The 27,506-nt window shown below is 40.8% G+C and overlaps 1 protein-coding gene and 1 non-coding gene across 2 annotated transcripts; one reads left to right on the top strand and one right to left on the bottom strand.

Annotated features, from left to right (window-relative positions):
• The first annotated feature begins 2,106 nt into the window (after positions 1-2,106).
• LOC119926326 lies at positions 2,107-2,212 on the top strand. Its single transcript, XR_005450212.1, has one exon. It is a non-coding gene; the product is annotated as a U6 spliceosomal RNA (small nuclear RNA).
• A 1,911-nt stretch (positions 2,213-4,123) lies between these two features.
• On the bottom strand, positions 4,124-26,115 carry LOC119925877 (tetraspanin-36-like). The gene is made up of 7 exons (XM_038744383.1): positions 25,899-26,115; positions 15,737-15,928; positions 13,331-13,405; positions 11,236-11,331; positions 8,832-8,984; positions 5,623-5,706; positions 4,124-4,752 (listed from the first exon to the last, which is right to left on the bottom strand). The coding sequence occupies exons 1-7, from the start codon at positions 26,100-26,102 to the stop codon at positions 4,666-4,668; spliced, it is 891 nt and encodes a 296-aa protein (XP_038600311.1). The 5' UTR covers positions 26,103-26,115; the 3' UTR covers positions 4,124-4,665.
• Positions 26,116-27,506: the final 1,391 nt, after the last annotated feature.

The raw sequence follows: 27,506 nt of genomic DNA on the forward strand, positions 1-27,506 counted from the left end.
TTCCCTCCCAACACAGCGCTGCATCAAATAGGCTGTTTAATAAAGGAATAGGTACTAATGAAGATCGCCATTCAAATGTTCTAACAGAGCCTTGCAGACTGTAACCTACCTTCTGCTCATCCTTCTCCTGCTACTTTTCTTCACTGCTGTAATAAAATAATAATAATAATAATAATAATAATAATAATAATAATAATAATAATAATAATAATAATAATAATGGTACTTGTTAAGTGCTTACAATATGCTAAGCACCGTTTTAAGTGCTGGAGTAGATAGAAAGTAGTCAGGTTGGACACAGTCCCTGTCCCACATAGGGCTCAGACTCTTAATCCCCATTTTACCAATGAAGCAACTGAGGCACAGAGAAGTGAAGTGATTTGCCCAAGTTCTCACAGCAGACGTGGCAGAGCAGGGATTAGAACCCATGACATTCTTACTCCAAGGCCCGTGCTCTGTGCACTAAGCCACACTGCTTCTCACTGTAGCCCTCATCCATCTGGGCACAGAAACTAGGATGACACTTCTCCCTGTGCCTCCCACCTTCCTCTTTCATCAGATTCCCACCCAGCTGGGGCAGAGAGTGGGTTGACGTATAATGGCAGAGGAGACTTATATTCATCCATTTCCCATACTCCCCACTTCTACCTCCTTGCAGGTGTGAGGTTAGAAATGTCATGATTGTGTCATCCACAAATTGCCCCTTGTTGCATCTGCTACAGTTACCACGCCTTGAGCTCTACCTCCGTTTCGTAATCGTTTTGGTGCAAGCCTGCCGAGAGGCCTTTAATTCAGAAGGATGAGTAATAGTACTATCCTGGGTTCAGTGGTATTTGCTGAGCTCTTACTGTGTGCAGAGCACTGTACTAAGCACTTGGGAGAGTACAGTTTGAGTTGGTAAACACGTTCCCTGCCCACAGCGAACCTACTGTCCTCCATGTCCCTTGTCCAACGTACAGAGATAAGCTGGAGAAAGGTAAGTAGCAGTTCTTCTCTTCTCCTCATTCTTCTTCATTTTATCCCAAGGGATAAAATGGAGAAGCAGCATGGCTTAGCTCTGCCACTTGCCCGGTGTGTGGCCTTGGGCATGTCACTTTTTTGTTCCTAATAATAATAATAATGGCATTTATTAAGCGCTTACTATGTGCAAAGCACTGTTCTAAGCGCTGGGGAGCATACAAGGTGATCAGGTTGTCCCATTGGGGGCTCACAGTCTTAACCCCCATTTTACAGATGAGGGAACTGAGGCACAGAGAAGTTAAGTGACTTGCCCAAAGTCACACAGCTGACAATTGGTGGAGCAGGGATTTGAACCCATGACCTCTGACTCCAAAGCCCATGCTCTTTTCCACTGAGCCACACTAAATTACCTCATCGGTAAAACGGGGACTTAAATACCTGTTCTCCCTCCTACTTATAGTGGGAGCCCTAGGCGGGACAGGGCCTGTGTCTGACCTAATTATCTTGCATCTACCCTGGTGTCTAGTACAGTTCTTGGCACTAGTAAGCACGCAAATACTACAATTGTTATTAGTCATTCAATCGAATTCATTGAGCGCTTACTGTGTGCAGAGCACTGTACTAAGTACTATTATTGTAATGGGGAGAGGACAAAGCTTAGAGCTCAAATTGATTACATACATACCTTTAAATTTGTGTACATATCTTCAAGTTATATATAATAAATTACTTATTTATATATTAATGTCTGTCTCCCTCTCTAGACTATAAGCTCGCTGAGGGCAGGGAATGCGTCTTCTAACTCTGTTGGACTGAACTCTCCCGAGAGCTTAATACAGTGCTCTGCACAAAGTAAGCAAACAATAAATACCATTGATCGATTGAAGTCGATCATATTCACTGAGTAATAATAATAATAATAATGATGGCATTTATTAAGCGCTTACTATGTGCAAAGCACTGTTCTAAGCACTTGGGAGGTTACAAGCTGAGTACTTACAGTGTGCAGAGCACTGTACTAAGTGCTCAGGAAAACAATGTAACAATAAAACAGACACATTCCCTGCCCACAATGAGCTTACAGTCTGGAAGCAGGGGAGACAGACATTAATATAAATCAGTAAATTACAGATATTAGAGCTTCCTGTATATCTTTGACAGCACATGGACTAAAATTGGAATGACACAGAGAAGATTAGCATGGCCCCTGCACAAGGATGACACGCAAATTCGTGAAGCGTTCCATATTTTTTCAGCACTTAGAAGAGTGCTTTGCACATAGTAAGCCCTTAACAAATGCCATCATTATTATTTATTTATGGAAAAGAGCAAGGGAAGGGAAGGAGAGATAGAGATGTTATAAGCTAAGCTGCCTCTGTATTCCCTTTACCCCAAATGACCAAAAAGGAGCTGATGGCAGGGAGGGAGCCTGTCTGAATGCTAATCAATCAATCAATCAATCGTGTTTATTGAGCGCTTACTGTGTGCAGAGCACTGTTCTAAGCGCTTGGGAAGTACAAGTGCTAAGGCTGAAGCCCTGTTAGGCAGGGCTCAGAGGACTGGATATTCTTCCAGATTTTCACCCCTATTAGCTGAAGTAAAGGTTTAGAGTTGGAGAGACAGAGCACTTGTGACAAAGAATGTGAAAAAATCCTCAACAACTGAAGGTTTCAGTCTTTTTCAGTTGTCAGCAAATTAGGAATTTTTATCATAAAACTGTTTAAAAAATTAAAATTCTGCAAGAGTCTATAGACTGTAACTTTATAAAGTTATTGAATCTCTTTCTTTTAAGAAAGAATTGATAACCATCTGTTCTGGAGGTGAAATTATTACCTACCTGAACGGAATTATATTTTTCTCAATTTTTTTTCCGGTTATGTGATTTTTTTGATAGCATTTGTTCATTTAGAAAAATGCTAGAAAAATGTTATTATGCCCTTCATCATAGAGCTAAAATAAGATCCAAGTAATACACTATGAATAAAACTCAAAATAATGCAAAAAAAAATTGTAAAATCCTATAAGGGCAGGGATCGTGCCTTCTAATTACATTGTACTTTACCAAGTAATCTACTTTACACTTAGTAGATGCTCAGGAAATACTATTGATCGATTGATTGATTGAAATAGGTGAAAGAGACAGATATGACAGACAGAGCCACTATATTAATGGCAATATTATTCAATTTGCAAGCTTTTGGTTTATTTTTTTTACCATGAAAATGGGGGGAATGGGGATTAGCAGGGAACAAAGAGCTAATTGATATTTAAGTAATCAGTTGTATTTTATTATTCGCTAAAATGAATACCAAGGGCTTCCTGAACACTACCAGCTGACAATAGATAGACAAGAGATGATTAATAGGTGACATAACCCTCCATATGTGAAAGTTATAATTAAAATACATTTCGACAGTGCAATATTAGAATAAAAATAAGCACATTTAATTTATCATTAACTTCCATAGCTAGTCATGAAAAGCCAACATAGGATGTAAGTAACATTAACTAAATAATTCTTTCAATACAGCACTTCTTGAAAATAATGTACATACTTTCTATTTAAGATAGTTGTCTCTTTTATTTGGCTCATTTTTTTTTCTGTTTCCTTAAATTTTCAATTTAGTACATAATAATTCTTCCAGTCCTCTCATGCTTTAAAAACTGTTGAATAATTTCAAAGCTTGACCTTTAACAATCACAAAGATGTCTTTTGAAATTGTCCTTATTCCAAAGGATACTCAAAATCTTCAGAAATTGGAGGGGAAGAAGTTACTAATCAGGGGGAAGTTAGGGCATGGTGTTATTTTTCATAAAAAATGTATATGGGAGTTCATTTGCTGCAAAGGATAAATACAGTCTTTAGTCTGATGTGCTGTCAATATGTAGTAGTTTATCTCAATCTGTGCCAGAAATATTTCCAGATTTAACACTTCAAAATTTAAAATGGCAAGAACAATGATGAACCAAAAATTATGATGTAGAAAATGTTTACAGTGCAGTTTGTTAGCAAAAAGCCTAAAAAAAATCTCTAAAAGCCTTATTTGCCCTAGGATCCAATGAAGAATCATCTTCCCATCTTGTCTGTTCAAGGTATTATTCAGGTTAAAAGCAAAATTCGATCTAATAAACCACTAAATGATTTAAAAAATCAGTGCTAGAAAAAATCCATAATACTGTATTTTAAATTCACATTCTCATGGAACAGAGAATTAAGTCAGTCATAAGAACTTATCTGGAAGGTCCCCCCCCCCCTGTCAATCACAGTATTTTCAAGCAAATTTAATGACTATAATAATTTTAGTCTTTTAAAGAAAACTAAACTCTTCAAAATGAATGTTAATTATAGAGGAGATACCAGAAGAATTTTTAAAATTGCAAGAGGACCAGTTTATACACTGAAAGAGTGGTAGACTGGAAAATCTTTACCTCAGTCTTAGAATAATCTGAAATTAAAGCACTTGGGTTCAAATATTTTAAGAGTAAGAAATCTGAGGAGCAGTATATGAAAACTTTTCAACTGCAAGTCGTATTCCATTTCTCACTATGTAGTGCCCCCCAAACCTTCCAAAGCAATAAGTATCTTTGTCCAAGTGTTAATTAAATATTTAATAATAGGAATCAGCACAATTTATTTGGGAATAATCTCTAAAAGCCTTATTTGCCCTAGGATCCGATGAAGAATCATTCTCCCATCTTGTCTGTTCAAGCAAACACTCCTGAGTACAGGGGCTGGTATCCATTGTCAATCTTCTTACACGCGATTACCAAGATACTCAGCATTCCAAAAAACTGAAAGGTAAAAGCATACTCTGAGAAAACAGACTTGGAAAGAAGTTATTTATCTCAAAATGGCATCCTAATCTATATCACTGTTTCCGAGCAAATTCACATAATCCAGACAAATGCTGACAGAGGTCTTCATAGCAGCTTTGTTTGATGTCTCATCTCCTCCTGTGAAATGCTATCCACCACTTAATTAATCAATCAATCAATGGTATTTATTGAGTGCCTTGGGAGAGTACACTACATCAGAGGTGAAAGGCACGTTTCCTGCCCACAACAGTTTCACTGTCATCCATGCTTTTTGTCCAGCGTACAAAGTGGAGCTGGAGGAAAATCAATCAATCAATCAATCGTATTTCTTGAGCGCTTACTGTGTGCAGAGCACTAAGGTAAGCATGTGCTGGAATTGGCAGTTTCTCTGGTCCCTGGTTTTCAGTGGAAAGAACACAGCTCTGGGAATCTGGAGGCCTGACTTCTAACATCTGCTTCGCCTACTTGAGCTAAACTATTAGTGTTGAAACCTTCTGATCGAACCTTCTGATCTAGCGTGTACTGTGAAGTGGGCAAACCCAACAGGAGTTGTAAAAATTGACAGGAATTGTGAGAAGCAACAAGGTCCAGTGGATAGAGCATGGACCTTGGAGTAGAAGGACCTGGGTTCTAATCTAGGCTGTCTCACATGTCTGCTATGTGACCTTGGGCAAGTTACTTGCATTCTCTGTGCCTCAGTTACCTCATCTGTAAAATAGGGATTAAGATTGTTAACCTCATAGCTCACAAGCAGGGGCTTGTGAGTCAGAGGTCAATTGGTGTTCAAAATAAACAGGTAAGCATGTACTTGTTTGTCAAGTAAGCAGTAAATCTATCGGTAAATACCTTCACAATGGCAAATCCTAAGACGACAATCATAGTGTAATTGATAAGGTCCTTTATATGAGATTCCATTATTCCTGCACAGCCCTGTCAGGAAGAAAAAATGTCATCGCCTGATTACATATTTAAGGAAAAGTATAGTAAATTCAGTGCGCATGAGGTCTTGTGAATTTGAAGAGGGAGCTCCACACAGGAAGAAGGGCATTAGCCAGGGGTCTGGGTTAGAAATGGGCACAGTGAAAAGGTAAGTAGGAAAGAAATGGAGAATGTGAGTTGGGGTGTAGTAGGAGAAGAAAGTGGATAGGTAAAGGGGTGTGAGATGATGGAAAGCCTTAAAAGCAATGGTCAGGAGCTTCTATCTGAGGAAGAGAGAAATGGATAGCTGCAATTACTACGAGTGCTGAAATATATTCTGGGATGAAACATGTGCAGAATGACATTTTAGACAGGTGATCTAAGGGCAGGATCATGAAATATGGACTCAAGTCCTGGAGGCAGCAAGACCAATGAGGTACCTGTTATAGTAATAAACTTGTGCTATAATAATGGTATTTATTATTATATATTATAAATATATTGCATTATAAAGATTATATTATACAGATAAATGTAAACATACTATATTATAAAGATTATATTACATTATAAAGATGTGCTATAATAATGGTATTTATTATTATATATTATATTATTTTATTAATAATAATAATAGTGTGTGTTACTATGTGCCAACCACTGTTCTAAGCCCTGGTAGATAGAAGGTAATCAAGCTGTTCCACATGGGGCTCACAGTCTAAACCCCATTTTACAGATGAGGGAACTGAGGCACAGAGAAGTCAAGTAACTTCCCAAAGTCACACAGCAGACAAGTGGCAGAGCTGGGATTAGAACCCAGGTCCTCTAACTCCCAAGCCCGTGCTCTTGCCACGAGGCCATGCACAATGGGGTAGATACAAGGTAAACAGATTAGACATAGTCTCTGGCCCATATTGGGTTTGAGTGTCTGAGCCAGTTTGGTGGCCGTTCAAATGGAGAAGAAAGGGTGCTCTGGGAAATGTTGTGGAGGGAACATCTTTGCAGCAGGATGGCCAAATGGATAGAGCACAGGCCTGGGACTCAGAAGGACCTGGGTTCTTGTCCTTGGAGAAGCAGCGTGGCTCAGTGGAAAGAGCACGGGCTTTGGAGTCAGAGGTCATGGGTTCAAATCCCAGCTCTGCCAACTATCTGCTGTGTGACTTTAGGCAAGTCACTTAACTTCTCTGTGCCTCAGTACCTCATCTGTAAAATAGGGATTAAAACTGTGAGGCCCCCGTAGGACAATCTGATCACCTTGTAACCTCCCCAGTGCTTAGAACAGTGCTTTGCACATTGTAAGCGCTTAACAAATACCATTATTATTATTATTATTATTCCTGGTTCTGCCACTTACCTGCCACTAAATTTCCTCACCTGTAAAATGGTGATTAAGACTATGAGTCCCATCTGGGACAGGGGCAGTGTCCAAGCTGATTTTTAGTTTATAATGTACCCCAACTCTTAGCACAGTGCCTGACACATAGTAAGTGCTTAACAAATACCTTTAAAAAACCCCAAACCACTGGATTTAATAGACTGAATGGCAGAGTTGAATGAGAATAAGAAGCTAAGAATAATGGTTCCAGGCTTGGTAGACAGGGATGATGGTAGTGTTAACTGTGGTGGGAAAATTAGGTGGAGGAGAGGGTTTGGGAAAGAAGTTGGAGAGATCATTTTTTGACATGCTGAACTAGAAGTGCTGGAGGGAAGATACCCTAAATACTTGGAAACAAAGGGAAATGCAAAATTGCAAACAGGGAGACAGATTTCCACACCATCCACAAAGGAGCACATAATCCCATTCCCTTAAATAAGAAGCCCATTTTTGTAACATATTACCAACTGCTATATGGGGAACATAGCAGATCTCTAGTGAGTTACATCTTCATGACAGTCCACAGTGCTTAAGTTAGATACTATATTTAAACTTTGTAAAAATTCAGTGGGTTCTTTACTTCACAATATCTAAATCATCCCCCTGTCCTCGGAAGGTTGTAAGACAATTCCAACAGGCTACATTAACTTATTCAGACTATGAGGCCACCATTCAGAAAATGTGAACTTCAGTAATAATACATTTCCAAGCACTGAAGTGAAGAAAGTCACCTGTGTATCCTTTCTTTTAAGGATATCAAGCTCCTTTCTGTACTTCATCTATTTTTATGGCATCACTGGCAAATCTGGACACAGGTCTGATTTACATTATTTTTCCGTGATTTTGTTTGAAGGCAGAGACCTGCTTTGAAGGCTAACATCCACTAACTCTAATCATTCCAGAAACAATAATTAGTGAGTTCATCAAAATAAAGGAATAGAAAATGTTATGAGAACAAAGTGTGGGATTTACATTGAAACTTGCTGTAGACATTTTGGAGATGTCACATTACTGTCAGAGGTCTCAAATATAGGATTTGACATTTCCCTTTGGTTTGGGGAAATAACTGGATTCTCTAGAAGTTAAGTACACCGAAGCAGCATGGCCCAGTGGAAAGAGCACGGGCTTGGGAGTCAGAGGTCATGGGTTTGAATCCCAGCTCTGCCACTTGTCAGCTGTGTGACCTTGGGCAAGCCACTTAACTTCTCTGTGCCTCAGTTACCTCATCTGTAAAATGGGGAATAAGACTGTGAGCCCCATGTGGGATAACCTGATCGCCTTGTATCCCCCCCAGATCTTAGAACAGTGCTTTGCACATAGTAATCGATTAATACCATAAAAAAACCTCAAAGTATGTCTTCCTTTATGCTGAATTTGACTTTTTCTTTAATAATTCCCAGAGAGGCCAAAGTGGATCCTGTATTGTAGGAAATCAGATAGCATCAATGAAGCAGAGAAGCAGCTTATCCTAAACAGATTGATCACAGGCCCAGGAGTCAGAAGTACCTGGATTCTAATTCTGGATCCACCATTTGTCTGCTCTATGACCTTGGGCAAGTCACTTAACATGTCTCTGCCTCAGTTACCTCATCTTTAAAATGAGGATTAAGACTGCAAGCCCCATGTGGGACATGGACTCTGCGCAACCTAATTAGCTTGAATCTACCCCAGTGCTTAGTACAGTGCCTGGCACTTAGTAAGCCCTTAACAAATACCATTAAAAAAATCAGTGTGAATTAGAGGACCTGAAGGGGATTCTTACCATTGTATTGAGTTCCTGAGGTTCACTGAGAAGTCCTGTGCAGTTCTTAAATCCCTGTTTGCAACAACTCTGAGGGACACGGTTGCCTCCGGTGGTATTGAACCACTGAGTAACAGTCCAGTCAGTATAATTCTTTACACCGCAACACTGAAACTATGAAACAGAATGAAATATTAATTTTCCAGTCTAGTATTCACTCTAATCAGTAAAAACCGTGGACTTTACATCTGAATTTTCCCTCAGTTTGCGGGGTGGGAAATTTCAGAAAGGCAATACAGCTCTGCACTAAGGAAGAGCTTCTCAAACTTTTTTGTCCCACGATGCTCCTGATGGTTCTCATTCCTCTCCCTGCCATGTCAACTCTCCACCAAACATTCAAAAATGAACCAAGACTTCTCTGCCTATTTGGAAAGATGCGGAATGGTAACATCTTCCCTTTACCCAGGAGGCAGGGTTCCTGGGAGAGTTTGACAAAAAGAAAAGGTGCTAATGGGAAGTGACAAGGTAAAGGTGTGCGGGGGTGGAGGAGGTGGAGCATAGGAGTGAACTAGATGAAAAGCAGAGCAGTGATGATAGAGTGGGAAAGAAAAGGTTGTGTCAACAAGTTTCACTGGCACCTCAGCCAACAGTTATTTTGGACAGAGAAGCAGCATGGCTTAGTGGATAGAGCACAGGGCTGGGAGTCTGAAGGTCATGGGTTCTTATCCCAGCTCTACCACGTGTCTGCTCTGTGACCTTGGACAAGTCACTTCACTTCTCTGTGCCTCATTTGTAAAATGGGGATTAAGACTGTGAGCTCTATGTAGGATAGGGACTGTGTCCAACCTGTCTACCTTGTACCTACCCCAGCACTTAGACCAGTGCTAGGCACATAGTAAGTGCTTAACAAATATTATTATCATTATTACAAATAAGTAAGGAGAAGCAGGATTGACTAGTAGATAGAGAACTATATTCTAGTGCATATAATAATGGTATTTATTAAGGGTGTCCCATGCTGGGATAGATACAAGGTGAACAGATTGGACACAATCTCTGGCCCACATTGGGTTTAAGTGTCTGAGCCAGATTGGTGGCCTTTGAATGGAAAACAAAGGGTGGTTCTGGGAAATGTTGTGGAGGAAACACCTTGGAAGTAGTGTGGTCTAGTGGCTAGAACACAGGCCTGGGAATCAGAAGGACCTAGTTTTCTAATTCTGGCTCTGCTACTTAACTGCTAGGTGACGTTGGGCAAGTCACTTTACTTTTCTGTGCCTCAGTTACCTCATCTGTATAATGGGGATTAAGACCGTGAGCTCCATGGGGGACAGGGGCTATGGCCAACATAATTATCTTGTATCTACCCTAGTGTTTAGTACAGTGCCTAGCACATAGTAAGAACTTAACAAATACCATAGAAAAAAAAAATTGGGGACTTCAATCTCTGCAACCCAAAACATGAGCCTGGGAAACAGAGGACTAGTATTCTAATCCCAGCTCCTCTGTTTGTCTGCGGTGTGACCCTGGGCAAGCCAATTTACTTCTCTGTGCCTCAGTTACCTCATCTGTAAAGTGGGGATTAAGACTCTGAGCCCCATGTGGACAGTGTTCCAACCTGATCGTCTTGTATCTGCCCCAGTGCTTAATGCAGTGCCTAGCATATTAGTAAGCACTTAATAAATACCATTAAAAATACCATTCCTAGCCTACCAGGGGTTGTGACCTACAGTTTGAGAAACCCTACACTAACATAGTCAGTCACCATCAGATCTTTGTAGAATACTGGGTCACAGTCGGTTCATTTGTGTTATTTCTGGAGCACACATTGAGTGGGAAACTCTGTATTAAGCCCCTGGGAAAGCATATAGAAGCAAGACACATTTCCTGCCTTCAAGGAATATACAATCAAAAGGGAGAGACAGGAAGACAAAAATGATTTTACAAAAGTATGAGTAGCAGTATATAACAGGAAGAATTTCAACTATATTATGGTGAAAAAACAAATGCATAATTGAATATATAAACAAAAATCTATTATAAATATGTACAAAAGGGCTGAGGCTAGGAATAAGATGCATGTTTTAAGAATGGCAGTTGAGTCAGAGTTGTAAAGACAAAGACGTACAAATGGAAATTCAAATCTGCTGGTTGTCCATAAGTGTTCTTTAGTTGACCTTCATATTGGCTTCATGAGGCTTATATATTGAAATATTTTCTGTGCAGGGCAATCTAATACTAAATAAATACTTGGAACACATCAACAAAGGAACATAAATTTTCAGTAATGGTTAAAGGAATAGAAACAATGGTGAATTGGAAGAAACTCCACTTGGATACTACAGGGTTGTTTTTTTTATATCACTAAGATCTATAAATGCTAACAGGTCTTTCAAAAGCAATCAGAAATTGTCTACCAATAATATACCTGATTCTGCCAGAAATCCACCATCTCTGTCTCCGGATTCTTTCCATCATATGTCTGGAAGATAGTACGCATGGTGCTTTGTACCTCTGTCACCACCTGTGAAAATGTATTTCGGTTAAAGGTAGCTTGCCACAATCCCGAGCCAAACCCCCGTCCCTGGATCCTCTCAGCTCTCCACCCTCAGCTTCGCCACTTCCTGATTAAGGCTGTAAACTCGTGGGCAGGGAATGTGTCTGATACATCGTACTGTCCAAAGAGCTTAGTACAGGGTTTTGTACACAGTAAATTCTCAAGAAATACGATTGATTAAGGGCCTGGTAATGCTGGTTCAGTGGAGCTGTTGATCCAGGCCCCTCAGCTCTGCCTGGATGAGTCATGTAGGCCATGCTGGGCTGAGTAGTCACAAAAAACTATTTTACTTTCAGTGCACCTTATCTTGAGTAAAGAACCTCCTTGGAATCAAGAAGGCTAGCAGAAGTAAAGGATATTCCACTCCTCAGCCACTCTTCCCAACCTCTATTTAACTGGTACTTTCCAGATCAGTTTCAAGCGGTTTCCTGTCTGGGCTCACTGTTGGCCACCAGGATCCTGAAATTTAGCCCTGCTTACTGCTTGCTACAAAAGCATAGTTTGGACATAGTGCTTCCCCGATAACAGAATTTGATACGAGCCTTGATTTCAGAATTGACAATAAAAACCTTTATATAGAAGAACGATTTTCTTGGTGCAGCTTGGAATGTGACCTCAGTCACCTTCAGACTTATCATTGATCATCAATTTAGAGCAGCCCCTGGATGAATGTTTCAGGGACTTAAGATACTCCTCCTAACAAGTTCACCTAGAAGGGTTTCCCAGGAAATCAGAATTAAAGTTTAACCCCAGATCAGGCGTCCTCTGTTGCATTCATTAAGCATAGACTGCATACGATTTGATCTATTACACAATCCTCTTCATTCTGTTGCTGCCAGAAAATCCATCAGACCAGTGCCTTTACTACCAGCCATTTTAGAGTAACCTAAAGAGCTCTATAAACTTTGCTGAGCAACTAAGTTTCTTCATTTACTCTCAGAATAAGTTCCTTTTTCCTAATTATCACATGGAGCTAGAGCCGTGGATCTAAAAAAAGCCTACTACAGTTGCTACTGCAGCCATATAAATATTTGGGGTCACACTGTTTACACATTAAACTAATAATGAGCATGGGTTTCAAGTGAAAGGCATGAGACATTTAAATATTAAATAAAATGAATGGAAAATACTTTTTCAAAAATACAATTGATTAATTTTTAGCAATTTAATTATTTTAATAACTTCATTGGGAGAACACCAAATTAAGAACTCCTTGAGAGAATCACTGGCTTTTAGAATGTTATCCCTGAAAGATTCATATAATCCATCCACTCTCACCCTATACACTGATTTAATTGTTTCTCTGCTATACCCTAGGTCCTGTACCTTTTCCTATGGTAATAGTAATTTAATACCTTCGGGGTAAGGGCACTTTTTTGGTGTAATAATAATTCTATTAATACCTGCAGGCTAAAGGGTGCTCTTTTGTTAGAGCCAGTGTGGCCTAGAGGGAAGAGCATGGCCTCGGAGTCAGAGGTCATGGGTTTTAATCTTGGCTCTGTCAAGTCTGCTGTGTGCCCTTGGGCAAGTCACTTAACTTCTCTGTGCCTCAATTACCTCATTTGTAAAATGGGGATTAAGACTGTGAGCCCCATGTTGGGCAGGGACTATGTTCAACCTAATTACCTTGTATCTAACCCAGTGCTTAGAATGGTGCTTGACATATAGAAAGTGCTTAAGAAATACCACAATTATTATTATTATCATTGTCATTATTTAATGTGGTAATAGTGATTTAATACCTGTTGAATAAGGGCACTCTTTTACTATGGTAATAATTATTTAATACTTGTAGGGTATGGACACTCTTTTACTGTGGTAATAGTAATTTAATACCTATAGCATATGGACACTCTTTTGCTATGGTAATAGTCATTTATGCCTGCAGGATGGGGCACTTTTTTGCTGTGGTAATAGTAATTTAATTATTGTAGGTTAGGGGCACTCTTTTGGGTATTCCACTTACCTTCTGCCTGTACATAAATCCCAAGATGAAAGCTGTTACTTCTGTAATAAACATCAGCAAGAGAATGACCAGGAACTAAAGTGAAAAGAGGAGGTGACAACGGTTTAATGTTTTGGAAAGAAAATATATGTATTTTCACAAAACGAAGAGGTAGGTTCCACCCCAGCTTGTCCTTGCTTCTCTTCACAGTGCATATCGGTGTCCCAAATGAAGCACAGACTATATATTCATTCAGTTATATTTACTGAGTACTTACTATGTGCAGAGCACTGTACTAAGCATTTGGAAAGTACAATATAGCAATAAAGACAGACAATCCCTGCCCACAGAGGCATTTAACAATGAAATATATTTGTGAAGAATACCATACCACACAAAGCCCATGACATTCAAATGAACACACAAGACTATTTCTCTAGGCCAATATCGCTTTTCAAAGGAAGATTTTAAAACTGAAAAAGTTGGTCAGCCGCCTTCCTGGCAATCAGTAGCAATCCCAGCAGTTTGAAAGATCAAACTAAGAAAAAACCAATCAATCAATCAATATCAATCGTATTTATTGAGCGCTTACTGTGTGCAGAGCACTGTACTAAGCACTTGGGAAGTACAAGTTGGCAACATATAGAGACGGTCCCTACCCAACAGTGGGCTCACAGTCTAGAAGGGGGAGACAGAGAACAAAACAAAACATATTAACAAAATAAAATAAATAGAATAGATATGTACAAGTAAAAGAAATAAATAGAGTAATAAATACGTACAAACATATATACATATGTACAGGTGCTGAAGGGAAGGGAAGGAGGTAAGGCAGAGGGGATGAAGAGGGGGAGGAGGGGGAGAGGAAGGAGGGGGCTCAGTCTGGGAAGGCCTCCTGGAGGAGGTGAGCTCTCAGTAGGGCCCTGAAGGGAGGAAGAGAGCTAGCTTGGCGGATGTGCGGAGGGAGGGCATTCCAGGCCGGGGGATGACGTGGGCCGGGGGTCGACGGCGGGACAGGCGAGAACGAGGCACAGTGAGGAGATTAGTGGCAGAGGAGAGGAGGGTGCAGGCTGGGCTGGAGAAGGAGAGAAGGGAGGTGAGGTAGGAGGGGGCAAGGGGATGGACAGCCTTGAAGCCCAGGGTGAGGAGTTTCTGCCTGATGCATAGGTTGATTGGTAGCAGTATTAGTTATCAGTAAGCAATACAGAGAAAAACCTGTAGTGAAATGGGTGTGAGGTCCAAGGACTACTACCCTTCTCTAAAAATATGTTGGCCAGTAATACAAAAAGATTAATTCATCTTTGTAGAGCGTACTGATCAATAGTATTTATTTAGTGCCTACTGAATGCAGAACACTGTATTAAGCACTTGGGAGAGCACAGTAGACATTGTGGACACGATACCTGCCCACAGGGAGCGTACATTCTCACTGGGGAGCCAGACATAAAGGAATTTATAAATTGGAGGAAGAAGTATGTAAAACAATATATACAGAGGTACAGTGAGAAGTGGTGCAAAAATGCTGAGATGACAGTAGAGCGGTGGAGATTTGGGGAGAAGAAGACTTATTTGGGAAAACCACCTGGAGGAGGTAGGGTTTCAGCAGGGTTTGAAAATGGGGAGATTTATGGTCACAGAACACTTCTATATCTTTTAGAGTGTATGTTTCAAGTGATGTAAAAATACATCTCTCTGTCTTTCAGATAAAGCAGAGTTACCTAGTGGCAAGACCATAGGCCTGGGACTCAGAGGACCTGGGTTCTAATCCCATCTCTGCCACTTGACTGCTGTGAGACCTTTGGGAAAATCACTTTACTTCTCTGCACCTCAATTTCCTCATCTGTAAAAAGGAGAATGAAATCCTACTCCCTCCTACCTAGGCTGTGAGCACCATGCGGGGCAGAGTCTGTGTTCAACCAGATAAACTTATGTCGACCCTAGTGCTTAGAACGGTACTCAGCAAATAGTAAGCACTTAACAAATCACACTTAAAAAATAAAAAAACTAAAGGACAACCCACTTGTACTGGGGCAGTGATTCTTCCAGTGTCTGTAAACCTGGGATTACAGATGCCAGTGTTTTTACCCAAATTGAGGGAGTGGAGCCTTAGTGAACTCTGACACAAATTAGCCCTGATTCTGATAGATATTGTGCTGCCTTCCAATCCTGGGTAAGGAATTGTACTGATCAAGCGCTTAGTACAGTGCTTTGCACACAGTAAGCGCTCAATAAATACAATTGATTGATTGATTGATTGATCACATGCATGGCCGGTAATTACCGATTGGCCAGTAATCAGCTGAAACCCTGATATTAGAATTAGTGAGGAGGTAAAATGACTTTGTGTACACCCGAGTAAGCTGGCCACATCTCTGAGATTCATTCCAAACAAGGCATTCAGAGGGAGGCAGGAAAAGTAATACTTACAAGCCGGAGTCCAACAGAGGACTCTTTGATTGTGACCAAACAGCCAATAATCCCAACAAAAACCATCACGATAGCAACAACTGTGATGATGATAGCAGGCAGCAAGATGTGTTCATCCTTGAAGAAGGCATCATAGTCCTCATAGGCTGTGATGAAGTGCCCTCCGACATACCCAAGGGCTGCCCCTGCAGTCTAAAATAATCAAAAGTTATTTTTCCACATAATAAATGCCTTCCTGAACTAAAGATTTCATGAAACGGACAAGAGGTTAACTTTGCCTCTGGTTTGATTTCTGTGGATTAAATAAATGGATGTTTCAACGGAAAAATCCCCAAATGTGGTTTTATAACAAATGTAACGAATGCTCAAAGCACAGTCAGTCAATCAATAGTATTTACTGAGTGCTCGTGTGCAGAGCACTGTACTAAGTGCTTGGGAGTGTACAATATAACATAGCAGAGTTAGTAGCCATGCTCCCTGCCCACGAGCCAGAAACAAGTTCCATGTAAAGCAGAACTGCACTCAGATCATATCAGAAATACAATTGTCCAAACATTTCTTATAATAAAAATCAACAAAAAAGAGGATTGTATTGACACCAAAGCAATTTCAATTTAAACTGATTCAATATAAGCAGTATACTCAAGAGAAAAAGAAAATAAATGTTAATCACTTATGTGCTATTTCTTTGTATCAGCCCTGCTGTTCATCAAATTGAAATAACACTGGTTTGTAAATCAAGAGACCCGGTTTCTAACAATCGATCAATCAATCAATCATATTTATTAAGCACTTACTATGTGTAGAGAACAGGGTACTTTGATGGTATTGGCACTAGTCTACTTGTTTTGTTTTGCTGTCTGTCTCCCCCTTCTAGACTGTGAGCCTGTTGTTGCCTAGGGACTGTCTCTATCTGTTACCAAATTGTACTTTCCAAGTTCTTAGAACAGTGCTCTGCACACAGTAAGCGCTCAATAAATACAACTGAATGAATGAATGAATACTAAGCTCTTGGTAGAGTACAAAATAACAATATAACGCAGTTGGCAGACACATTCCTTACCCACACTGAGCTTGCAGTCTAGAAGGAGAGACAGACATTAACATAAATAAATTAAAGATATGTACATAAGTGCTGTGGGGCTGAATAACAGGAGCAAATTCAAGTGCAAGAGTGACCCAGAAAGGAATGGGAGAAGAGGGACATGAGGGCTTAGTCAGGGAAGGTCTCTTGGAGGAGATGTGCCTTCAATAAGTCTTTGAAGGTGGGGAGAGTAATTTTCCATAGGATATGAAGAGGGAGGGGTTTCCAGGCCAGAGGCAGGATGTGGGCGAGAGGTCGGTGGCAAAATAGACGAGATCAAAGTACAGGGAGTAGGTTGGCATCAGAGGAGCAAAGTATGTGGGCTGGATCAGAGTAGAAGAACAGTGAGGCGAGGAAGGGGCAAGGTGATGGAGTGCTTTAAAGCCAATAGTAAGGAATTTCTGTTTGATGAGGAGATGGTCCCTGTTTTAATCCCTAGTCCCTGTTCTACCCGTTGGGAGGACATGCCTTCCATTACCCAACTGACCCAAGAACCACCTAAAGCATTCCTTGAGGTGGACAGGCCCTGCAGTAATCAGAAAAAATAATTGGCCAATGTAGGTGTCAAAAGGCACGGCAGCTACCAAAGCAACAGCCTTCTGAATCATGTCGCTACAGGACAACATCGGCACTACGCTATGGTCATTTGGTTTAAAATGCTACATGCGTTCAAAAGCCTCTGCATGCATGTCGCATTGTGCGGCACTCTGGCTTGCCTGTTCACTCACTGTGCACTCTCCCCCAGCTGGAACATAACTGGTACGAGAGAGAGTGTGAGTGACGCTGTGTAAGCCACTTGCACTAAAATCAATTTCTTCTTGCAAGCTCTTGATTCTACAATCTCAGGACCAAGCCTCACCTTTCATTCCCAGTGAAAGATACTATTATCATCCTCATTCTTTGCATAGATTGGAGCGAATTACTAAGTCCCCTTTCGCCTTTCCTCCTCCAGCCTAATTAAACCCAGTAATGACTTTTTCTTCGTGAGATGCAGGGTAGAGAATGTGGAAGTGAGAAAAGATAAAACATATCTCTTCAGAGAGCACTGAAAAGGATTCAGATGGTTTGGAGTGGTGGAATGGGAATGAGAAATTTAGATTTCACAAGTGGAAATATCTGGTTTTTGCCTGGGTTTAATAGATGCTATAAAGCTTTCCTTTTCATTGTTTCTGTCGTGAATTCTCAGAGATTTCCTCCACTGGTCTTGCTGCCTGTGAGTTTCTCTCTCCATTTATCTGCCTCAGCTTATTGTCTTTGACCCTCATCATTGCTTTCTCTTTCACCATCCCTTTTCTCTCTCGTTCTCTTTCTTTCCCTTCTGGTGCCTCTCATCAATTGCCCTGTTTATTCCTTTTTTTCCTCGGCAACTCAATGCTCTCCTCTGTTTTGGTGTGTCCCTATAAATCTTCCTCCCTCTCAGGGATCTGCTTGCTTTCTGCTCCATCCGTTGCTCTGAACTTTCCCTTTCCTTCCCTCCTTCTCACACAAGCCACCCCTCTCCCCTCTCCCCTTATGTCTGGCTTCAGGCCGTGAGTGAGGGAGGCGCCTCAGGGTAAACTGTCAGCAGAGAAGCGGCAGTCAACCATATTTACTGAGCGCTTACTGTGTGCAGAGCACTAGTACTAAGCACTTGGGAGAGTACAATATAACAATATAATAGACATCCCATGTCCACAGCGAGCTTACAGTTTAGAGGGGAGCAGCAGAGGTGGCAGTGGCAACCTCCCTCCTTCCACCTAAACTAGAAATGGGGCTTGTATGAAAAGCACCCTAGAGGGGAACTCAGTTGCTCCAGGGAAAAGGTTAGATACAGGGTCTGGAGTTCTCCAAGACAGACACAAGATGATATCATGAAATGGGAGGGGGCAGTGCATTTTTCCCACCTCTATACCTTCGCATTTTTTCCCATCTCTGCTGAAAGTCTGAAGCCAGCTCTTCCTCTCCTTTGTACTCCCCAATCCTTAGCTCTTTTCTGCTTCCCCACTCAGTCTGTCCCACCAGAATGTGGAGGGGGTAAATTAGGTGGCATAGTGGAACTAGCACCAGCCTGGGAATCAGAGGACTGAGTTCTAATCCCAGCTCTGCCACTTGTCTTCTGTGTGACCTTGGGCAATGCACCTAACTTCTCTGAGCCTCAGTACCTCATCTGAACAATGGAGATTAAAACTGTGAGCCCCATGTGGGACATAGACTCTGTCCAACCTGACCAGCTTGCATCTACCCTAACACTTAGTACAGTGCTTGGCACATAGTAAAGCACTTAACAAATAATAATAATAATAATAGTGGCATTTGTTAAGTGCTTACTATAGGCAAAGCACTGTTCTAAGTGCTGGTGGGGTAAAAGGTGATGAGGTGATGAGGTTGTTCCACATGGGGCATAATAGAGAACACTAAGTTATAAAGTTCATGGGGAAATTCAAGGTTATTAGAGCAAGGGGATCATATAGAGCTACTCAAGAAATGGCTCATGGTGGAAAGAAGTTGGACAGAATCTTGAAAGCAAAATTCATTCATTTAGTCATTCAATTGTATTTATTGAGCACTTACTGTGTGCCTAGCCCTGTACTAAGCATTTGGGAGCATACACATAACAAAACACATGATTGTGCACAGAGAAGTGGAGAAGACATTCTAAATTGGGGTTGAGGGTGGCTGTTTGTGATGGTAGGCCAAGATAAAGCGTGTCGGGTGGAGGGTAAGTAGGTTTTCCCAACTAAAACAGAGAAAGCTATGTGTGAGTGTTCCACTGTCCCTTACTGAAGTTAAATTGAACTTTGACATTGGACTTCAGTGGGGCCACAACAGGGTGGTGAATTTCATGTCCGCAGAAACCCAAATTATCACTGCAACCCCATTCCAATGCCAACTCCTTGATCCAGATAAATGAGATGTAATTGTTATCTTTCCGGCACTGTAACCAGACATTGGAAGCAGCTTGGCCTAGTGGAGAGAGCACAGGCCTGGTTCTAATCCCAGCTCTGCCAACTACCTGCTGTTGAACTGGGGCAAGTCACTTAACTTCCCTGTGCTTCAGTTCTGCCATCTGTAAAATGGGGATTCAGTACCTGTCCTCCCTCCTACATGGACTGTGAGCCCCACATGGGATCCTTCCTGTCTCACAAGCCCATAACCTTGGCTTTATCCTTGATCTCTTCTCTCATTCAACCCACCTATTCAATCTATCACTAAATCTTGTCAGATTAACCTCCACAAGAATGCTAAAATCGGTCATTCATTCATTCAATTGTATTTATTGAGCACTTAATGTGTGCAGAGCACTGTACTAAGCGCTTGGAAAGTACAATTCGGCAACAGAGACAATCCCTACCCAACAACGGGCTCACAGTCGGTCCTTTCCTCTCCATCCAAACTGTTACCTTGTTAATCCAAGCACTTATCCTATCCCACCTTGATTATCGTATCAGCCTCCTTGTTGACCTTGCTGCCTCCTGTCTTTCCCTATTCTAGTCCATCCTTCACCCTGCTACCCGACTCATTTTTCTTAAAAACATTCTGTCTATTTTTCCCCACTCCTCAAGTATCTCCAGTGGTTGCCCATCCACCTCTGCTTCAAACAGAAACTCCTTAACATTGGTTTTAAAGCATTCAATCACCTTGCCCCTCCTCACTGCTTTCCTACTACACTTTGCTGTTCTAATGCCAACCTACTAACTGCATCTGGATCTCATCTGTCTCGCCACCAACCCCTTGGCCACGTCCCACTTCTGGCCTGGAATGCCCTCCCTTTTCATATCCAACAGACAATTACTCTCCCCACCTTCAAAGCCCTATTCAAGGCACATCTCCTCCAAGAGTCCTCATTTCCTCTTTTCCCATTCCCTTCTGTGTCACCCTGACTTGCTCCCTTTATTCATCAGAACCTCCCCAGCCCCACAGCACTTAGGTACGTATCTATAATTTATTTATATTAATGTTTGTCTCCCTCTCCAGACTGTAAGCTCATTGTGGGCAGGGAATATGTCTGTTATATTGTGTTGTACTCTCCCAATCACTTAGTACAGTGCTCCACACACAGAAAGTGCTCAATAAATACAATTGATTGATGGACTGATTGATTATCTTGATTCTACCCCAGGACTTAGTACAGTGCTTGGCACACAGTAAGCGGTTAACACAAACCATGATTATTACTAACTATAAAACCATCAAATAGATGTTCTACAATTAGACTGAAGCCTCCAAATGAGAAAACATAAAAACAAACATTCTCATATATATTTGTAATTTAGCAGACCACTGAGGTGTCAATGTAATTTTGATTCATTTTCAAGAGAGGAAGGTGAGCCCAAACTGCAAAGATAAATTTGGAATCCCTCGGAAATACTAACAAACAGATATTTCTAGTACTGCTGAAAATGTGGAAGTGAAACAAATTCTTACTACTACATAGTCTCCCCAAACAGAAGTTTAAATAAGTGTTGTTTTCCTCCATTAAGAAAAAAGCAAGTTTGGTCTTCCATTTATTTCATTTATCTCATGTAAGATACCTCTAAATGGTGGAGGAAGAATTTAAGTAATGCTGCAGGCCATTGGGAAGTCCTGGACTTCATCAATTTGGGGCCTACCTACAACAGTTTCCTTAGATTTCCAAGAATATCACTGAAAAGTAAATTGAATTGTGGCAAATGGAGGGCAAATCTGTTAGAGACAAGAATCTCAAGCTTTAGGGACAAACTTGTTATTTTTTAGACTCTTCCTCAGGACAATAATTGTAAAACAACAGATTTTGAACTGGTGAGGCTATACATTTTTTTTGTACAGTACTATACTGTATCTAGTTTGGAGGAAATGCATTAGAACGGAGTACTTCACCCGATGAAAGTGACTTTTGTAAATTGGGATTACACAGTTGAGAATTACAGCATCATGTGAGCTATAATGAGCTCACATGTAAGCATCATGAGAAGCAGCTTGGTTCAGTGGAAAGAGCATGGGCTTTGGAGTCAGAGGTCATGGGTTCAAATCCTGGCTCTGCCACTTGTCCGCTGTGTGACTTTGGGCAAGTCACTTCACTTACCTCATCTGCAAAATGGGGATTAAGACTATGAGCCCCACGTGGGACAACCTGATCACCTTGTAACCTCCCCAGTGCTTAGAACAGTGCTTGGCACATAGTAAGTACTTAATAAATGCCACTGTTATTATTATTATTATTAGCTACTGGAATAATCTACATCTTTATTTCTGTAATTATTGTGAGATTTTCTTGGAGCAGGAAATATAAGTAATTCATAAGTATATAAGTATAAGAAATTCATGCATAATCAAAACTAAAGAACTATACTTTCTTTCAAGCTGGCACTGGTAGAATGAACTTTCCTTGATTCGTGGAGACTTCATCTATCCTTTAATGTTAATAATTATCCAAATGCATTTTTATGATTACATTCTTGGTCATTTAAATGGTACTCTGTAACTGACTCCAGGTACTATTTCCTTTAAAACATTTTGAACTCCATATTTAAAGGTTAGCTTTGCAGTTACTATCAATTATGCTCAATTAGAAATCACGGTCGTAAAAGGTAATGCCACAAGATCAATTCCATTTGCAGTAACTATATAAAATCAGTGTGTAGAGAATTAGTATCTTACTCCTAATGAAGTCGCTGAAAAAAATCACTTCCTGATAATCAGCTGTAATCAGGGGGACTGTTTCACATTCTGTATAATCATATGGCAATCCTAGCCTCGTTTGAATAAGGATGACAAGGAAGAGCCATGACCAATATTTCTAATTTTTTTTTAATGATATTTGTTAAGCACTTTACTATGTTTCGAGCACTGTTCTAAGCGCTGGGGTTGATATAAGTTAATCGGGTCAGACATGACCCTGTCCCTCATGGGGCTCACATTCTAAGTAGGCATGAGAACCGGAATTGAATTCCCATTTTACAGATAGGAAACTGAGTCACAGAGAAGTGAAGTGCCTTGCCCAAGGTCAGGGCAAGTGGCGGAGCTGCGATTAGAACCCACATCCTCTGACTTCCAGGCTTGTGCATTATCCACTAGGCCATGCTGCTTCCCATATGTTGTAATTTTGCAATATTGCAATGATTAATTAATAAATATATTTCCTTTAGGTCTGGGCAAAGGTAAGATGCTTTGGAAATTTCTGCTAAGTTATTTTCAGAGTTATTTCCTTCAAAGTCTCTTTTTCAATCACAAACATGCTCAACTTCTTTATTCTCTTCCTTCACTGTATACAGAACCACCATCCTTCCTGTCCCACAAGCCCGTAACCTGGGTGTCGTCCTTGAATCGTCTCTCTCGTTCAACCCACGTATTCAATCCATCACTAAATCCTGTTGGTTCAACCAACATTATTAAAATCCACACTGTCCTTTCCATCCAAACTGCTACTGCGTTAATCCAAGCACTTATAATAATAATAAAAATAATGGCATTTATTAAGTGCTTACTATGTGCAAAACACTGTTCTAAGAGCTGGGGAGGTTACAAGGTGATCAGGTTGTCCCACAGGGGGCTCACAGTCTTAATCCCCATTTTACAGATGAGGTAATTGAGGTACAGAGAAGTTAAGTGACTTGTCCGAAGCACATAGCGGACAATCAGCAGAGCCGGGATTTGAACCCATGACCTCTGACTCCAAAGCCCGTGCTCTTTCCACTGAGCCACGCTACTTATCCTATCCCTCCTTGATGGCTGTTTCAGCCTCCTTGCTGACCTCCTTGCCTCCTGTCTCAATCAATTGTATTTACTGAGTGCTTATTGTGTGCAGAGCACTGTACTAAGCACTTGGGAGAATTCAATACAACAGAACTGGTGGATATGCTCCCTGCCCATAACAGAATAGAGCGGGAGTCAGACATTCCCAGCATGGGCCCACTGTTGGGACCATCTCTATATGTTTCCACCTTGTACTTCCCAAGCACTTAGTACAGTGCTCTGCACACAGTAAGCGCTCCATAAATACGATTGAATGAATGAATGAATCTACCACTGATGATGATGATGATTTTATGCAAAGATTAATTCAATGCAAAACCACAGCCAAATTAATGAAATCCAGATTTCCGGTACAGTTTTGCATGAACACAGGTAAACATTCAACCTATTCTTCAAAAACTCCCATGAAAATTAAATGGTTTTCAAAAGTAAATGAGCACATCAAGAAGGAAAGAGACAAACACTTGCCAAAGAAAGTATATCGAATTATTGAAAGAATTACACTACTGCAGGGAGCAAAACATTAATTGAATTAAATAAGACTAGAAAACTGAGTCCATTTTATTGCCTCTGTTTTACAGGTCAAGAATCAAGGCACTTTGAAAAGAACTAGTGCTCCTGATATGTCTTAACTGTTGGTTTTGGCTTTTTGTTGTTGTTTTTAATAAGCAGCAGTGTTATGGTAGAAAAGCAGTAAGACCAAATCCTAAAACCCAAGACAAGAAGCACCCATCAAAGCTTGATGGTTGGAAGTTCAAAAAAGCAACTTTCTCACACAGAGGAAGGTAAGAATAAGTTTCCTTCGTGCATTTTATTGCCACTTTGGGAGACCAGATACTGGGCTGGATAGATCCTTAGTCTGACCCAAGAATGGTATTTCCTTAAGTCTTATTTTCTAGTGTAAAGAGAAGAATGCTGATAAAAAAACTGAAGACTCATGTGCTCAGCAGTTTTGCATCATATAAATGATTGTGTCTTAATAAAGAGCAAGGCATAAGTATATCATCACTAATATTCTACACAGACTGAGTTTACTTTTCCACAAAAATATTTGGTTATTTAAATAATGAAAACAAATTCCAGAATGCTGGTAAACGAAGGCAAGTATACTCGTTAAAAATGAAGTTCTAAATTTTTATGAGCGCATGTAAAGTGAGAATTTAGGAAATGTCAACCTATTTAACAATACAGTTAATATAGTGATGATGATAGTGATGAACTGCCTTTACCACCAGTCTGCTGGGAAGGTACTTCAGCTCTGAATTCCTAATATTGGTAATATTGAGCTCTGATTCTCTTTTGGTCTCAGACAAAAGCCCCAGTAAGTTATCTAGATATTCATTCAGAATTGAAGCAAGATATTCCACCATTTTTCAGCAATGCAAAAAAAAAATTTTGTTTGGGCTTTGTAGGATTACCTCTATCTCCACTGGACCTCAAATCTCAGAGCTTTTGTGCTCTGGGAACTGAAATGGTACCAAACATTTCTAGAAGTGAGGGATAAATGGGCAGGGATTGTGTCTGTACTCTCCCAAGTGCTTAGTACAGTGTTTGCACACAGTAAGAGCTCAATAAATACGACTGAATGAATGATTGAATGTTATGTTGTTATACTGTATTCATTCATTCATTCCTTCAATCGTATTTATTGAGCGCTTACTGTGTGCAGAGCACTGTACCAAGCGCTTGGGAAGTACAAGTTGTCAACATATAGAGACGGTCCCTACCCAACAGTGGGCTCACAGTCTAGAAGGGGGAGACAGAGAACAAAGTAAGTGCTCAACAAATCATCATCATCATCAATCGTATTTATTGAGCGCTTACTGTGTGCAGAGCACTGTACTAAGCGCTTGGGAAGTACAAATTGGCAACATATAGAGACAGTCCCTACCCAACAGTGGGCTCACAGTGATTGATTGATTGATTACATTGATACAGTCATGCAAATTCCTGAATCTCCAGTTTAAACTTGAGACCCCTGAAAATTTCTCATAAATAAATCCCCTGAATAAATAAATGCATCCTTTAAAAGCATTGTCTATTAGTTTTTTTATTTTTCAGTAACAAAACTACTCTATAAACTGAGTTCAAAAATGAATGTACCCTAGATGAGATTACCAGTTTTTCTCAATTTCAGGGGATGAAAATAACAGAACATAAAAGTGCTCGTTCTTACAGCAGCATCTCCTAACTTCTCATAATTGCTTTCAGTTCTCCTTCAGCACAGATCAACTGACGGCGCCATTTCTCTTCCTGTCATCTAGTAAAAACAATGTTTTTGAGCTAGCCGTCTGTGCTCGGCCCCAAAAGGAGGAAGCAAGAAGAATGGGAGGGAGAACTATGAAAACCAGCACGTCCCCCACTTACCAAAAAGATCAGACTGAGCAGCAGAAGTACCGACTTGGAGGTTATCATCCCACAATCCAGCCTCGCCATCAGAAAGGTTCCTAGAGCCAATGGTAGAGTCAGTCCGTGCTGTACGCCTTCGTACTCGAGGTAGTGTGCGGTGGTGTGTCGGGTTTCTGGACTCCCACGCTTCTCAGCTTCTTGGCTGAGATTGAGGTCACCCATCACATGACTCACGTATCATCCAGCCTGGTCACATGCCCTGTAATGTCCAGGACCAAACAAAACATTATTGTAGTAGTGATCTGGGTGGAGCTTGATTTCTCTTTAGGGGTGTGTGTTTGTATGGGGGGTCAGGGCGTGGAGGGGGATTTTTGACTCCTGATCATTGGTTACTGTAAACTCAAACTCACTCTGGGACTTTCACCAAGTAACTGTCAACACAGGGAAGCAGCCTGGCTTAATGGAAAGAGCACGGGTTGGATAATCAGAGGACGTGGGTTCTCACCCCAACTCTGCCACTTGTCTGCTGTGTGACCTCGGGCGAGCTGCTTAGCTTCTCTGAGCCTCAGTTACCTCGGCTGTACAATGGGGATTAATCAATCAATCAGTCAATCGCATTTATTGAGCGCTTACTGTGTGCAGAGCACTGTACTAAGTGCTTGGGAAGTACAAGTTGGCAACATATAGAGACAGTCCCTACCCAACAGTGGGCTTACAGTCTAGAAGGGGGAGACAGAGAACAAAACCAAACATATTAACAAAATAAAATGAACAGAATAGATATGTACAAGTAAAATAAATAGAGTAATAAATATGTACAAACATATATACATATATACAGGTGCTGTGGGGAAGGGAAGGAGGTAAGACGGGGGGATGGAGAGGGGGGCGAGGGCGAGAGGAAGGAGGGGGCTCAGTCTGGGAGTCTGGGATTAAGACTGTGAGTCTCACATGGGACAACCTGATGACCTTGTATCTCCCTCAGTGCTTAGGACAGTGCTTGACACATATTAAGCACTTAACAAATACCATGATTATTATTATTACTATTACACAAATGAATGCCAGTCCCACTGGAGATAACTGGCATTCTTATCTGGGAGATTCTATCATCAGCTGTTCCTTTCTGTTTCCTGAAGATGCAAGTAGCGCACTGTGGACTGTAAAGATCAGTAAAGTAAAGAGTTTTGTTATTTAGGAACAGGTCTCCAGGCCATAGTTCGAATGCTATAAAGTACAGCCTTAAGGGTGGAAAAGGTATTTTTGTGAAATTAAAGAAAATCATAAAAGAGACGTTAAAATGAGAGAGCTTATTTCCACAGAAGGCATGTGGTTCTCTCAACCTAATTCCACATTCCAAGTCAGTTGACAAAGCATAGTTTCGCATTCAGCAAAGCTCAGCACACAAATGCTTCATTCTCATCTGAAACTTTGGGCCAGAACACTACTTCTTTTGTGAATTTAAATTTCTTGTTACTCAACTGTTTTTTCAAAGATGACCTTTATCATTTCTCTTTTCTTAGTTTAGCTTCAGACCAATGACTAATTTACTTGATGAAACTCCTTTTTTGGATTTCGAAACTGCCCGACACTCATCTCATTCTCGGGCAGGGCAGTCAGGAGGAT

This window comes from Tachyglossus aculeatus, chromosome 3, assembly GCF_015852505.1.
Source record: "Tachyglossus aculeatus isolate mTacAcu1 chromosome 3, mTacAcu1.pri, whole genome shotgun sequence".
In the NCBI taxonomy this organism is placed as follows: domain Eukaryota; kingdom Metazoa; phylum Chordata; class Mammalia; order Monotremata; family Tachyglossidae; genus Tachyglossus; species Tachyglossus aculeatus.